General features: G+C 43.7%; 1 protein-coding gene across 1 annotated transcript in view; it reads right to left on the reverse strand.

Annotated features, from left to right (window-relative positions):
* CACNA1A (calcium voltage-gated channel subunit alpha1 A) overlaps positions 1-14,593 on the reverse strand; it is a 285,029-nt gene that overhangs the window by 102,643 nt on the left and 167,793 nt on the right. Inside the window, exons 23-30 of the mRNA XM_040415070.1 lie at positions 14,081-14,140; positions 13,317-13,423; positions 7,863-7,874; positions 7,050-7,149; positions 5,843-6,003; positions 5,297-5,434; positions 3,929-4,130; positions 2,122-2,286 (exon numbers count right to left, since the gene is read on the reverse strand). Of these exons, the coding sequence (XP_040271004.1) occupies positions 2,122-2,286; positions 3,929-4,130; positions 5,297-5,434; positions 5,843-6,003; positions 7,050-7,149; positions 7,863-7,874; positions 13,317-13,423; positions 14,081-14,140 (945 nt within the window). The remainder of the gene's footprint in view (positions 1-2,121; positions 2,287-3,928; positions 4,131-5,296; positions 5,435-5,842; positions 6,004-7,049; positions 7,150-7,862; positions 7,875-13,316; positions 13,424-14,080; positions 14,141-14,593) is intronic.

The following is a 14,593-nucleotide window of genomic DNA, read 5'->3' on the forward strand; positions in this document are numbered from 1 at the left end:
GAAAAGGACAAGATGGAGCCTAGCTGTGGCCCATCCCAAAATGTGTCCTGACACTGGACTATCCTGTGCAGCATTCTCTGACTCCAATGCCGACTTCTCTGACTTCAATATAAAACAAGTAGAGTGTAGAGATGGGTGGCACTGCCGTGTGTCTATCCGGTACGTATCGATCCCCTCTAACACTCTGTCTATCTTCAAACATTATACGTGGTGCTCAGCCAATGTCAAAAGTGCCAACAATAGTTGTATATAGAAGTAAGAGAAGGCGGCACCCACCACTGTAGAATATTCTTTATTTCCTTTATTCTTCCTTTATTCTTCCACATATTAAAACATCGGGGCTGATGCAACATGCACAGTTTGACAGCAAGTGAAGCGGCGACGGCCGTTTTTCGCGCTACTTTGCGCTTCCTCTATCCACTGACCTCAGATACTGATCTTCGAAAATGGTCAATCCTGGTTTGGGAGGGTTGATTTCATTAAAATGGACATGCTCCCTTGTTATTTTCAGACATTGCTTTTGCTCCCACTGAGGCATTTTTTTAAGCCACTGAAATGACTCTGGTGTTTTGTGTGGAAGGGGTTGGTCACTAATCATTAATAAAAAGCGGTGGGACGGTCTACTAAATGTCAAGGGACAAGTCAGCATAGCTGCAGCTGGACATAGAGGTTCATAAATCTCCATTATCATCCAAGTCTCTCTTTTGGCTACGGGGCCCTAAACACAGGCGACATTGTTTCATCCTTTCCATGTTCTTCCATTTTTGGGACTCTTAATGCATTCAAGCTGAGCAATGTGGATGCCCTCAGGTCCACTTATAGCCATCTTTGGGAACCCTACAGTATATACCGAATTATTTGGGATATGTAGAGGGGACAGCATCTGGAGTGGATCATTGAATCCTTTTTAGGATACACTGGGGATGGCCTGGCTCCCAGGAGTTCTGGATTTGTCTACGGCCAGTTGCCTTCTCCAGTGCTCTAACACAACCTCTTACCATGTTTGATGGGTTATTCACAGAGACTTCTGGACTGTCATGTACAGTATCTGCTGATGCTTCCCAACCCCATCATGTTGATTTAAGGTAACATACTCCATAATTTCTTCAGAGTTTAATTACCCCTAGAGCATGTGCTCAATGACCAAAGGGACTACAAACCATTATTCGAATGGAGGATATTGCTAAAACTATTTTACTATTTATCCAAATTGTCTAACACAGTGGTCCTCATGGTCCAGTTTCACAAGTGGCTCGCCTCAGGTTCATTGCCTGCTAGAACTACCTACACACTTTATATATCAAATTTGCTCTATTGTTTCACTCAGGGTGAGGACACAGCACAAGACATCTGTGGTGTTTGCCTTTTATGTTGTCTAGGTTTGTCTAGTTGGCCAGACAAAAAAATGCTGCGTGTAGTATTTTTTGTCCGACGGGAAAGCCTGCATATATGCGGGATACAGTGACCGGAACAGGGTGCTGGAGTACACAACGCAGCTGTGAACCTGGCCTAAATATGGGGAGACTATAACACAATGTTTTCTTTTACCAAACGTTAAGAAAATTTGAACAAAAAAACCTTTCTTGAGCACACATGAAGATTTTGGGGGTCATTTACTATGCTGAAATACGCCTAAATTCTGTGTATTTCAGGTGCAGTTGGCAGCGCAGTGGTTAGTTGCGCTGCTATCTGCGACTTCGCCCTGCTCCCACCAGGTCTAAAATTGTGGGCGGGGGAGGGGACAGGCCGACAGGCCCGTCTCAGTCATCATTTTCTACGCCTGGTTTAGGTGTAGAATATGGTCTAAATGTAAGACAGCAAGGAAGCCGTCTTACATTTTTAGAACTGGCGCTGGATGCGCCGAAGTTATGTAGAGGCCTGCGCCTCTTCAAAACTTTGCCGAATCCACCACCAGCTATGGGCCTTTAAGACTGGCGTCTAAAACGCTGATCTTAATAAATGTGCCCCTTTATTCTTAGTTTCTGCAAATTATTGTTACCGTTGTGTCTTCTGATCAGTTTTTTTTTTACCAAAATCTGAATAATTTACCAGATTGTCCGAGGGGACAGGCTTCCAAATGGGGCTAAACCTTAATTGCCTACAGCAGCTGTTATCTCTTACCTTCATCATCAGCACAATGGTGTTTAGGGCGATTAGAGCCATAATCGTATACTCAAAAGGGGGAGACACCACAAACTGCCACATTCGATACTGAAAGCTTTGCTTGTTTTGTGGCATATGGCGGGTAAGTGGCTTGGCACTGATAGCAAAATCAATACATGCTCTCTGTAAAAGAAAAACGCAAAAGTTAAAATTATTGCTCGTATTATGATACATTAAGCACATGTGTGGTAGAGATCCATAACTCAATGCTCAAAGGTGTTTTTGGGCCATGTTGTGTATGAATGATTATTGTGATATACTCCATCCTATGCTGGGGTATTCTCATCTAGATGAATTGCTTCTAATGAGAATATGGTGCCTTACAGAGGCACATGGACTGCCTACAAGTCTGTAATACTGATCCCTGCAGACTGCATGTGTCAATGTACGGGATCTTTGTATGTGACTATGATGAGGTATTGGCCCTCAAGAAGTCAGCCAAAACTACATTGTGATTTCTGGCTCATGGAACTGATATTATTGCATAATTTGAGGCGAGCAGCTGAAAAGTTGTAGTCAGCTGCCATTTGCACTTTGCATTGTAGCTGGCCAGCTAAGACCTGTCCCAGGTTGCTAACATAGCTTATATGTGTATACAGCTAGACCTACCAATAACCTTAATACAGTTCCTATGTTTGTGTGTTAAAGACAAAAGCAGAGTTATTTACAGTGACTTTATGTTTGGATGTCATATAACTGTTATATATATTGTGTTCACAGAAGCAGAAAAGATAATATGCCTTTAATAAGATTCATTATATAATGTAAGGTACGCTCAATGACACAGCAAAAAGCATAGAATTAAACAGTTGTTGCTTGGCAGGAGTCTAGACCAATCACAGCCTCACACACAGCCTGTGTGGGAAATTCCCCTAGCAGGATCTGCTAGAATCATTATACAAGAGGAGAGAAGCTGAACAGACATTCACTCCACTAAGAGCTGTGTTTTATGGAAGCAAGAGGCCAAACCAAGTATTTAAAACTGTTGTATAATGTTCCTACTGTTAATATAGTGATTAGAACTGTATACTGAACCAGTTATATGTGTGTTTACTTACAGTCCCACCAACTGCAAACTACAAGGTTCACAATCCAAATTCAAATTCCATATTGCAATCCAAATTGCATAAAACCATACCAGATCATACTCAACCAATCTGCAAATAGTTACTGCTTACTGCATATTGCAAATTGCGACCAAATTCAGCAAGCGAACTATTAGTTAGACTTTAGATATATCTCTTAGACTTAGAGAGATCATAAAGTGCTTAAATAACTTAAAGTGAGAGTACAGATACTGAAGAGAGAAATATATCCACTTGAATGACAAGATTGAACAGGTAAACCACATCTTATGCATACCGCCATTTTGTGATACTTTATGCAACACGTGTTTTGTACATGGACTATCTGCTGCGGAGGCGGCAGTGTTATATATGAAGAAAAGTTGAAGTTAATAAAGAAGTTATTTCAAGCATTTGGTGAGCTCTTTAAACCTACTGTTTCCATAGAACGGCACTATAAGGAATTACAGAGTAACAGACAGTCTGGTTAGACTAAAAGTCAGAGATATCAAAAATTTTCTAATGCCACAGCGCAAAAGGCACTTCATAGTGCTGCGCCTGCCACATGCATTGTTCACACTCTCATTCTTACGGGCATTCTTAAGTGGTTGCTTGATCTTGTCATGTAGCTCAGGCCTATATCACCACGTATCTTTAAACCTATCCTTAGAATATCTGGACTGCCACACTGTGATACATACCTCATTCTTTTCCAGACTGTACTCCTCCATCATTTTATCCCCCTGCTCCTGGAAAGTAATGATTATCAAGGCTACGAAAATGTTGACAAAGAAAAAAGGGAAAACCACAAAATATACGACATAAAAGATGGACATCTCCATGCGGAATCCAGGCCTGGGTCCTTGGTCTTCGTAGGTGGCATCGACTGAGTGCCTGAGGACACTGTGGAAATAAATGAGTAAGTAGACAAAGATAAGAGTTCTCTTCCTATACACATATACTACCCTATACGCAACCCTTGAGAAAACACTAGTGATGAGCGGCAGGGGTCATATTCGAATTCGCGATATTTCGCGAATATTTTGTAGAATATTCGTCGAAAATTCGCAAATTCGAAAATTCGCGATTAATTTTTTTTACTCAAAAAATCGGAAAGGTAATGATTGTGCAATATGCGAATTTTCGGAATTCGAATTTTCGGATTCGAATTTTTTATTGCGAATTTTTCAACTGACAACTATTAGACAAAGAAGATTATATCACTATATTAGCTAAATTGCTCTATTCGATTTTTTTTGAATATTCTCTATATTGCTGTAACTTCGTTTTTTCGAATATTCGTAATATTCTAAAACAAGAATATATAGCAATATAGCGAATATTCAAAAAAAAAACGAATATAGAGCAAAATTCGCAAACACTACTACTCCTAAAGTCAAGTATATTGCAGCCTTCTTATTGGCCCACAAGCTAGAAGCAGTGAGGGATCATGTGTACTGATAAAAAAAAAAAAAAAATCTAAAAAAATTCGAAATTTCGAATATATATAACTATATACACTAGAAAACACATGGGGCAAGGGAATGGCCATGAGTGCTGGGGAAGCTTGTTCAGTATTGGACCAGGAGACTACAGATGTGTGATACAAGGAACGGATGACTTTCAAGCCTCTGTTGATAGGAAGCCAAATGAAATAAAATCAGTTTTGTTCTATTCAGTTCAACACAGTTCCCACTAAGAATAATGGAATCCATTTGGATATCTAGTTTTTATAGGATAGGTGAAGAGAACTGACTCAGGATGTAGAGGTGTGAGCCATAACGCACCTCCAGACTACTGGAGAAGAAGCTGCCCAATAACATTATCTTTGCAATTAGGTTCTTCGGTCATTTAAGTTCTAAGCAGCGAGTCATCCATCTTTCTATCGGTATATACTGTTATATAGTTCACAGTACATGGATAGAAATGCAATTACACACACTAGAGCTTGTAAAATGGTAAGGTGGAAGAAAGACATAAAAAATTCTGATCCAGAGACCGACCCTATGGAATTACAGACATACAATGCAGTTTCTAAACTCCATGCATAGAAACACATCTTGTCTTACTCTGGCCAGCCCTCTCCTGTGGACACGGTGAAGAGGGTGAGCAAGGCCCACAGGACATTGTCATAATGGAACGCCCATTTCTTCCATTCGCGCCTCTGTGCTTTGACTTCATTCTTATCATATACCAGATACTCTCCTCTAGAGGGACAGACAAGGATGTGATAATTCATTAAATTAATGAGAAATAATGATGTAAATGCCCAAGCCCATTAAATGTTTATGAGATGGATCTTGGCTTTCATAAAATCTCCAGAACTACGCATCCTCTTACGTTTTGGTCCTAGCCATGAGATGATCGTGTGCCTCAAGTAATTAGTTAAAAGGTTTCAGAATGTTGTCCAAATCAAGACCTAACAAACATCTGAAAGTCAGTCATTCAGCTTGTAGTTTTCACTCTTCCTTATTAATCAGATATTCTCAGACTCGCTAGGGATGTTGGCTGCTGTATCAACTGTTGGCATGACCCCCATGTGCACAGAACGGGCAGCGCATCATCACTACCATCAGGCGGCACTGATGATCACCTTATCTTTAGCAGTCACTCACCTGCAGTCTCTCTGAAACTCTTTTGATTCATCTGTACAGTAGAAAAACTTCCCCTTGAAAAGCTGGACCGCCACCACAGCGAAGATAAACATGAAGAGCATGTAGACAATAAGGATGTTCAGGACATTCTTCAGGGAGTTCACCACACAGTCGAACACAGCCTGAAAAGTGAGACAAGAGTGGCATCAGAGCAATTCAAGGAAGGAAAGAAGAGCTTTTCCTGCTGTCCATGGGTGCTGATATCTCCTGCTGTAGATCATTGCTGCGAAAGTCCCTGCAGACATTATTCATGGCCGGTTTTAGGAAAAAGTGAGCCACCATCTAATAAAAATGTATCATGCATACACCTTCAGTAGATATGTATGCACTTGTTACCAGGATACAACCATACAATGCAAAATAATATCTCCAATGACTACATATCAGTGCCTTCTATTAGGACGGAGCAAAACGGAATGCCTCTTAAAGGCTTCCGTTTTGCATTCCATCTTAATGCAAGTCTATAGGCAGCAAAACGGATCCGTCCTTCCGTCTTATGGATTCCGTTATGTTCCGTTATAACCCTGTTATAACGGAAAGCCATAACGGACTCCATAACGCTAGTGTGAACCCACCCTAATACTGCCAAATAATGCATTATCTTCATACAGCATGCAAGTAATATTAGCATATAATTGCTCACATAATATGGTCATGCTTATCATACAACTCTAACATAGCACCCTAATAGTATGTCACATCCCAATAATATTCCCCTGTCTGGTTACGGCTGGAGGTCCTGTCCTTAGGACCCTGTAGAAAACGGGGGTCCTGGGGATCATCTGGCCAATTGCATCCACTGATTCTGGCTCTGACTACTTTTTTTTTCTTTATATAGCACTGACATATCATCACTCTGTCCCCAATGAGGCTCACAATCTAAGGTCCCTATCAGTATGTCTTTGGAGTGTGGGAGGAAACTGGAGTACCTGGAGGAAACCCACGCAAACACGAGGAGAACATATAAGCTCCATCCAGATGATGTCCCTTGGTCGGATTTGAACCTCAGCACCAGTGCTAACCACTGAGCCACCATGAGCAATGCTAGAGATATCTGGGAGCCACTCAACTTCTGTCCTTCACCTCCTTACTGATAATACATCTGTCTATTAAGTCTACAATCATCCTTACTAGAGAGAACTCGTGATAAGTCATACATGGTACTAACCTTTAGTTTGGGCAGTCGCTTAATGGTTTTCAGAGGCCTCAAGACACGAAGAACACGCAGAGATTTGATGGTGCTGATGTCCTTTCCTTTACTCCCGCCTCTGTTGTAAGACCGAAAAAGAAGAGGAAAACGAGAAGAGGAGAAAGAGGAAGAGGCAGAAGTAGTCAGAAGTAGGATGTTAGGTAGAAGTGAAGAAGAGGTTTACCAAGAAAGGAGAATTACCATTACAGAAAGGAGGAAAATTAATAAGCAAAGAAAGAAGAAAAGATAGACTCAGTCGTTGAGGAAGAAGCGAGAGACAGAGATGAGCATGGGACGTGAGCGTGCATGGTGGAGAAATGAAACGTGGTCAGTAACATGCAAGCAGACCAGATATAAATATCAGAGAGTAGAAATTTTAGATTGAGCAGAGATAAGATAAGACATTTAGATAGAAAGGAAAGAAAAGAGAAAGAAAAAATAAGAGAGAACTGTTAGTGGAGCTGGATATCCAAACCCCTCAGTGCTTTCATGTCAAATGCCCTGGAGACTTGACCATCTATTTTGTTATCACACACTCCCCATTGAGATTTGCATTTATCGCGCTAGATGAAATCCCTAAGTGTCACAACTGTGGGATCTTGCAATCCCACATCGTCCTCACTAGCGGACTATCTGATATCACTGAGGAGCTGTCAGGGGACTGCTGTGTGCCTGTCAGAGCGCACTCGGGGACTGTATACAATGTGCGGCCTACACTGCAAGACGGAGATGTGTGGGCAAAAGAGGTGAAGAAGACAGAGAAGAGGAAGATGGGGGACAAATGCACATTACCGCTGGTTACTCCTGAAGGAGGCAGCCGGTGTGAGAAGAGAGGAAAGTAATCACACACACATGGAAACATCGACAAGACACTACAAGTACCTCCAAAAACAACACGTATTTAAATCAGTAGCCACTGACAATCCTAATGCTTTTCTAATCCAAACCTCTTCCCGATAATGGTAATGTCGCTTGCTTATAGGGGGCATTTATCAACCTCTGTATGCAATATAATGTATAGAACTCGGGCATCAAAAAGTCACAAAGTTTGGCAGATGCCATTGCTTGTGCAAAATGTTGCACATTTTTGGGGGTCAAAGTGGTCTGAGAGTAGGGCGTGCTGGGGCAGCACTAGTCCTTCCAGCGCATTTATTAGATTCTCCCTTGTAGGTGTAGATCTTCATTGTGGCACACAGACCTGGTCAAATATTAAGACGTGTGCACCTTTAGGTTTTTGGTATGATTTACGCCAGTTCCCTGGGTACATTATAATAAATGTGCCAGGCTGCCCCCGTACTGCCCACTTTTTGGAAAAGAAGTAAGTGGGGATCTAAACCCCCAAAAAGTCACCAACATTTTGCTCAAGCACGGTGTGCTTCAAACTATGAGACTTTTTGACATCAGTTTTCCAGCACACAGGGCTTGATAAATGTCCCCCCAAAGGCTACATGTAGGAAATCATTTCTTTATACTTATCCTCCCTTCAAGATCCGGTCCTGGGACTGGCTAAATAGCCCAGACTGCATTCAGTGAAAATGGCCTTAATATCTTTTCTGTCTAGAAACCTGTATACTTCATATTAAAGGGATTTTCTGGGATTGCCTATCCTCAATATCACATCGAAGGGGGTCCTACTCCACGAGCGCTTAGTCCTCAACCTAAGCCGGTGATGTCACATTCATCGGTCATGTGGCCTAGGTGCAGCTCAGTCCCATTCCAGTGAAGCACCGCCACTATTAAATGGACGGCAGGCCGTGGTGACAGCAGCTTCCTGATTGGCAGGGGTGTCGGGAATCAGACCCCCATCAATCCTGAGGATAGGCCATCAATATGAAAATCCTAGAGAACCCCTTTAAGTGCATCTGTACATAATTAGCTTTATGTATTGTTTACTGACTTTGGTTAACATAATGGGGGACCGTTATCATTAGAGTTGTAGGATGCATTAATTTATGAATCAAAATGGCGTATATGACAAGTATTGTATATGTAGTATTTGTATAATTAGACAGCACTCCGTTTGATTGATGTGATGATAAGTGATATTTATTCAGCCGGACATAATGATGCACAATGTACGGTTATGGCAAAGTTTCGGGCTAAATGAAAGCCCTTCATCAGGCCACACATGAAACGTACCTATTTAACACAGTCAATGACCACTTTATTAGGTCCACCTTTGTAGAACTGGGCCTGAATTCTTTGCGCCTTTGCGTCATGCTGCACATCTCCTGTATGGTGACTGTGCAGCATTTGGAGCATGCCCAGCTCATGGCCTGTGGGTGGCACGGTGTCAGGTTCCTCTGCAGATTACAGCTAGTGTCCATGGGTCCTACTCCCAAAGGAGTGGACAGAACAGTGGTCATGCATTTGCAATACTGCTCCATTCACGCAGAGACTACGGGACCGCTATTCTTGTAATCATTGGGGGTCCAACAAAACCTCTTTAAAGTGACTGTCCAATCAGGAGCTCAGGAGCCATAGGTAAGTCAGTACATGTAGGTGATGAATACCTGCTATTTTGTTCCCTCAGATCTTGTTGCTTTGCTGCCTTTTATCTCCTTCTCCTTAGGGCATAGCTGTGGTCTGTGACTACAGCATAGTTACAGTGCCTACAGGGAGTCTGAGGTGGTCTAAGACACACCCCCTGTCTGATCATTGGTCCAGCCTGCTGTTCTCTCCCTCCCCCTTCTCTCATTGGCTGCTGATGTGTATATCCGTCACAGGTTCATCAGGACGTCAGTGCACGGAGACCTGAGTTCTCTGACAGTAACGTACAGACGACTAAACCAGCAGGAAGAAAAAGATGATTATCAGGCAATTGCTGCACGTATACTGATGACCCTAGTAAGGGGACCCATGGAGCAGGTGGACCTAAGAAAATGTCCTCTGACCGCTAACCCTAATACTCATACATGGAATATATCACATACACAATCAAAAGATAACAAGACCCCAAATAATACACATCCTAGGTCCCTGTATGTTTAGTATGTGGTGCAGATCTTCCAGTGTCCTGCTGCCCTCCTAGGAGACCACAGAATATTTAAGAAGTGGAGTTTGTGGGAACCAGTTGACTTATTTTAGTGACAGCCATGATGTTTTAGGAGGCCACAGATGACACCAAAATGTTCTCCTTTGGATTTTCTATAGAATGTGTGAATTATAACAAATATGTCAATATAAATAATCATGCTAATTATCCAAACAGCAAAATAATTAGAAAAAAGGGTATTTTTTGGTAAAGAGCAGGATAGTCACAAGTCACTGTATTATTCAGTGAATACACACTGCCGCTGGGCAATCTAAATCAGTAAGAGATTGAATTGCATCCTGGAGGATGTGCTCCGCTGTAGGCATTTTATTCTAATCAGTGAATATTGTTTAAAGAGGATCTGAGCCCGTCCTCCCACCCCTGTGAACGGAGCGAGGAGACGTGACAGGATATCGGCAGGATTCTGCTTCCTCTGCTGAGGTGACATTTGTCTCATATTTCAGAACTGGGCCTTCCTTAGGACCCAGCACCTGTTCCCTCTCCCTAGTCTTTATGGGTGCTCACACCACCTATGGGACCAACCTCAGCTAGGACCGCTCTCCATGGGCTCCACAGCATTCACAAGGGCTGCTTCTTTTATCTGCATAAGCTACAAAAAGGCTCGTGTCAATAAGTAAGTAATGTTTCTAGAAGATGAACTGGATTAACCACTGACCTAAGCACCAGAGCGGTCCGGCTGTGGGATTATCACTGACCTAAGCACCAGAGCGGTCCGGCTGTGGGATCACCACTGACCTAAGCACCAGAGCGGTCCGGCTGTGGGATTACCACTGACCTAAGCACCAGTGCGGTCCGGCTGTGGGATTACTACTGACCTAAGCACCAGAGCAGTCCGGCTGTGGGATCACCACTGACCTAAGCACCAGAGCGGTCCGGCTGTGGGATTACCACTGACCTAAGCACCAGTGCGGTCCGGCTGTGGGATTACCACTGACCTAAGCACCAGAGCGGTCCGGCTGTGGGATTACCACTGACCTAAGCACCAGTGCGGTCCGGCTGTGGGATTACCACTGACCTAAGCACCAGATCGGTCCGGCTGTGGGATCACCACTGACCTAAGCACCAGTGCGGTCCGGCTGTGGGATTACCACTGACCTAAGCACCAGAGAGGTCCGGCTGTGGGATTACCACTGACCTAAGCACCAGATCGGTCCGGCTGTGGGATCACCACTGACCTAAGCACCAGTGCGGTCCGGCTGTGGGATCACCACTGACCTAAGCACCAGTGCGGTCCGGCTGTGGGATTACCACTGACCTAAGCACCAGAGAGGTCCGGCTGTGGGATTACCACTGACCTAAGAACTAGAGCGGTCCGGCTGTGGGATTACCACTGACCTAAGCACCAGTGCGGTCCGGCTGTGGGATCACCGCTGACCTAAGCACCAGTGCGGTCCGGCTGTGGGATTACCACTGACCTAAGCACCAGTGCGGTCCGGCTGTGGGATTACCACTGACCTAAGCACCAGAGCGGTCCGGCTATGGGATTACAACTGACCTAAGCACTAGAGCGGTCCGGCTGTGGGATCACCACTGCTGGGCTGCACCTGTACGAGCTACTGTTTCAATAGGCAATTAAAGGCAATCCACATGCGGAACCTGTGGTTGGACCGCATCATGGATGGGCACCCAAAGATACAGTAGATGTCCCTCTAATCAGTTGTCAAGACTTTTAGGATACAGTACATGTTCAGTTTTTTTTTTTTTATTGCACTTTTGAAGCAAAAACCAAGCATGGATCATAAAAAGAAAAGAAAGTATATAGGACATAGTCTACTTCTCCTCTTTTTGGATCCACTCCAGGTTCCAGGTTCAAAACTGCATAAAAAACCCTGAATAAAACCTGAATGTCTACTGTCTGCCTGTACAATAATAGTGAAGCTGGTCGGGTAATGATCAGATCAGGCCAGGTTTAAAGGGGTATTCCCATCACAGACGCTAGAATATACCTACCACGAGAACGGAGCGGGGAGAGTGGTGGCTGGAGGACCCGCCGAGCACTCTCCCCATAAAAGTGAATGGGAGCGCACTGCGCTTGCATGGCCACCTCTCCCATTAATTTCTATGGGGCTGACGGAAATAGCTGAATAGTTGTTGTTTTTTGTTAGCTAAAAAAAATGGATGCGGGGCCCATTGACTTGCAATGATTTTCATACTGGATCCATTTATTTTTTTTTCAGTTTAGATTTAATACAACTGGATCCGGCCAAAACGGATGCATCTGTATGTATTAAATGGCACGGATCCATTTAATTCCGGTTTTGAGATCCCCTGCTGGATCTCAAAACCGGAATTAACAACGCAATTGTGAAACAGGTCTAAGTATCCTGGGAGCCTCTGCCTCCCTGTGTACCACATGAGTCAGCACTAGGCTATTTTCGGAGGCCCCATAGAAATGAATGGAGGGGCGGCTGTCCATGCAATATATGCCCCCATTGTCTGTGATGGGAAAACCCCTTTAAAGGCCGCGGCCACATTTCAGCGGTGGCAAAGTTTTAACCACAGTTTTCTGAAATTAAAGCAAAATGTGAGCCGCGATGGTGGAAAACCGTGGGGAAAACTTTACCGCAGCTGCAAGAAGTAAACCCGGCCTCATTCATTTACACATTGCAGTTATTGCTGTCATTAAAGGGTTTATTGTCTCTTTGTGTTTTTTTGGTTTTTTTCTAGAAAATCTCAGCAAAAACGACATGACTTGTGATTAAACGGAACCTGTCACCATGAAAATGCAGGCAGCGTGTTATAGAGCAGGAGGAGCGGAGCAGACTGATTTATAGTTTTGTGGGAAGTGAATCCGTCTAACTTATTATTGAAATCGTAGGAGTCCTGTGGGCGGTGCCATTGTTGATTGACAGGCTTCCCTGTATAATTGTACATACAGACATAGCTGTCAATTACTGATAGGACCGCACACTGGACTCCTGAGTCTGGAAAGAGCAGTTCATTGCAATTAATAAATTATAAGCCATTCTAAAATGTTTCCCAGCAAAACTATAAATCTGCTCCGCTCCTCCTGCTCTACAACGTGCTGATGTGGGGACAGGATTCCTTTAAACCCATACACTGTCAGACTGCACCTTCTACCTGCAAGACAAAATACGTCCTTACAATTACCAGGAAAGCATCATCATCATCATCATCATCATCAGAACTAGACCTTAAAACATGAGACGTGAAGGAGATTTGTTACTTACGAGAACGCAAATGCCACAAGAGCACCACAAACGACGATAAAATCAAGAATATTCCACAGATCTCTGAAGTACGATCCCTGGTGCAGAATGAGGCCCAGATCCACCATCTATGAAAAATAGTCAGGGGATGAAGTCCTTGTAAGACCAAATACGCCATACATTTTAACACTAGGAGCATGTAGAAATATCTCCACGGTCGACCATACGGGATACAACCTCACATGTGAAAGTAGAGTTGTAAGCGTTCAGCAGGCTAACTGGAATAGACAGTACGACGTGACTGTAAAGCAGACTGCACGGTTTCTTGTAACCTGTAATCATGGCAATACCTACAAAATGGTAGGACTTTTATGCCATGTTGCCCGGAGAGGGGAGCGCATGGCCTCACTGCACTTCTCTAGAATAGATGGTAATGATTTGATCCTGCCTGTGATATGCTGACATGGCTGAGCAGCCCGACAGGACAACCCAGCAATATATGCAAGTGCCGGAGTGTAGTGACACCCTGCCCCCTCACTAGGCGGCTTTGCAAGTGGAGGCAACCAGTCTAGGACAGGATGCTGGCGGCCATTTTAAATCATTCCGGGAGAACCTCTATAAACAGTGCCGTTTTTCCCTATAAGCTGCAGCTCATGCCTGAAAATCCCAAAGCGACTCTGGGCTGAAAGTGTGAATTTGGTGAAGACTATTTTCTGTGCTGTAAGTTACCCTAACCACACCTTGACCGTCGGCATAAGTCATTCCTTGTCTTGCTTGGCTCATACCTTTATAACCATTTCAAAGGTGAAGACACCAGTGAAGACATAGTCAAAATAGCGTAGTACCTGCAGAGAGAAAGAGAGAGAGAGAAAACACGAAAAGCAATTAAAAAAGGCTTGAAAATGTGTGCACAAATACAAAGCGAGTCATATAAAGTCTCTATCCTTATATATAACCAGTATAAAAGTGCTATTTATACACTCCACGTTCTGCTTCATTTCTCCCACTGGGACCAATGTTCCCATTATTTCAATCAGCCTCCACTCTCCCCCCTCCCCTCCTGTTCACCCCCCTTCCCCCTGCGGGAACTGTCCACCGTGTATAAAGCGAGAGGAACTGCAAAGTAAGCATGGCTGCAGGAGGGCGGGCATGATTAACGGGCTGTCAGCGCAACTCACACCGGGCCCACAGCGCAGCGCCATCTTCCCGCACTAGTTAACTCTTCTTCTGCACAGCAACATTTCTACTGCTCAGACTAACACCCTTGTGTATGAAAATATCTCCTACTCGCCAGCCTT

The sequence above is a fragment of the Bufo bufo genome, chromosome 1 (genome assembly GCF_905171765.1).
Source record: "Bufo bufo chromosome 1, aBufBuf1.1, whole genome shotgun sequence".
Classification (NCBI taxonomy): domain Eukaryota; kingdom Metazoa; phylum Chordata; class Amphibia; order Anura; family Bufonidae; genus Bufo; species Bufo bufo.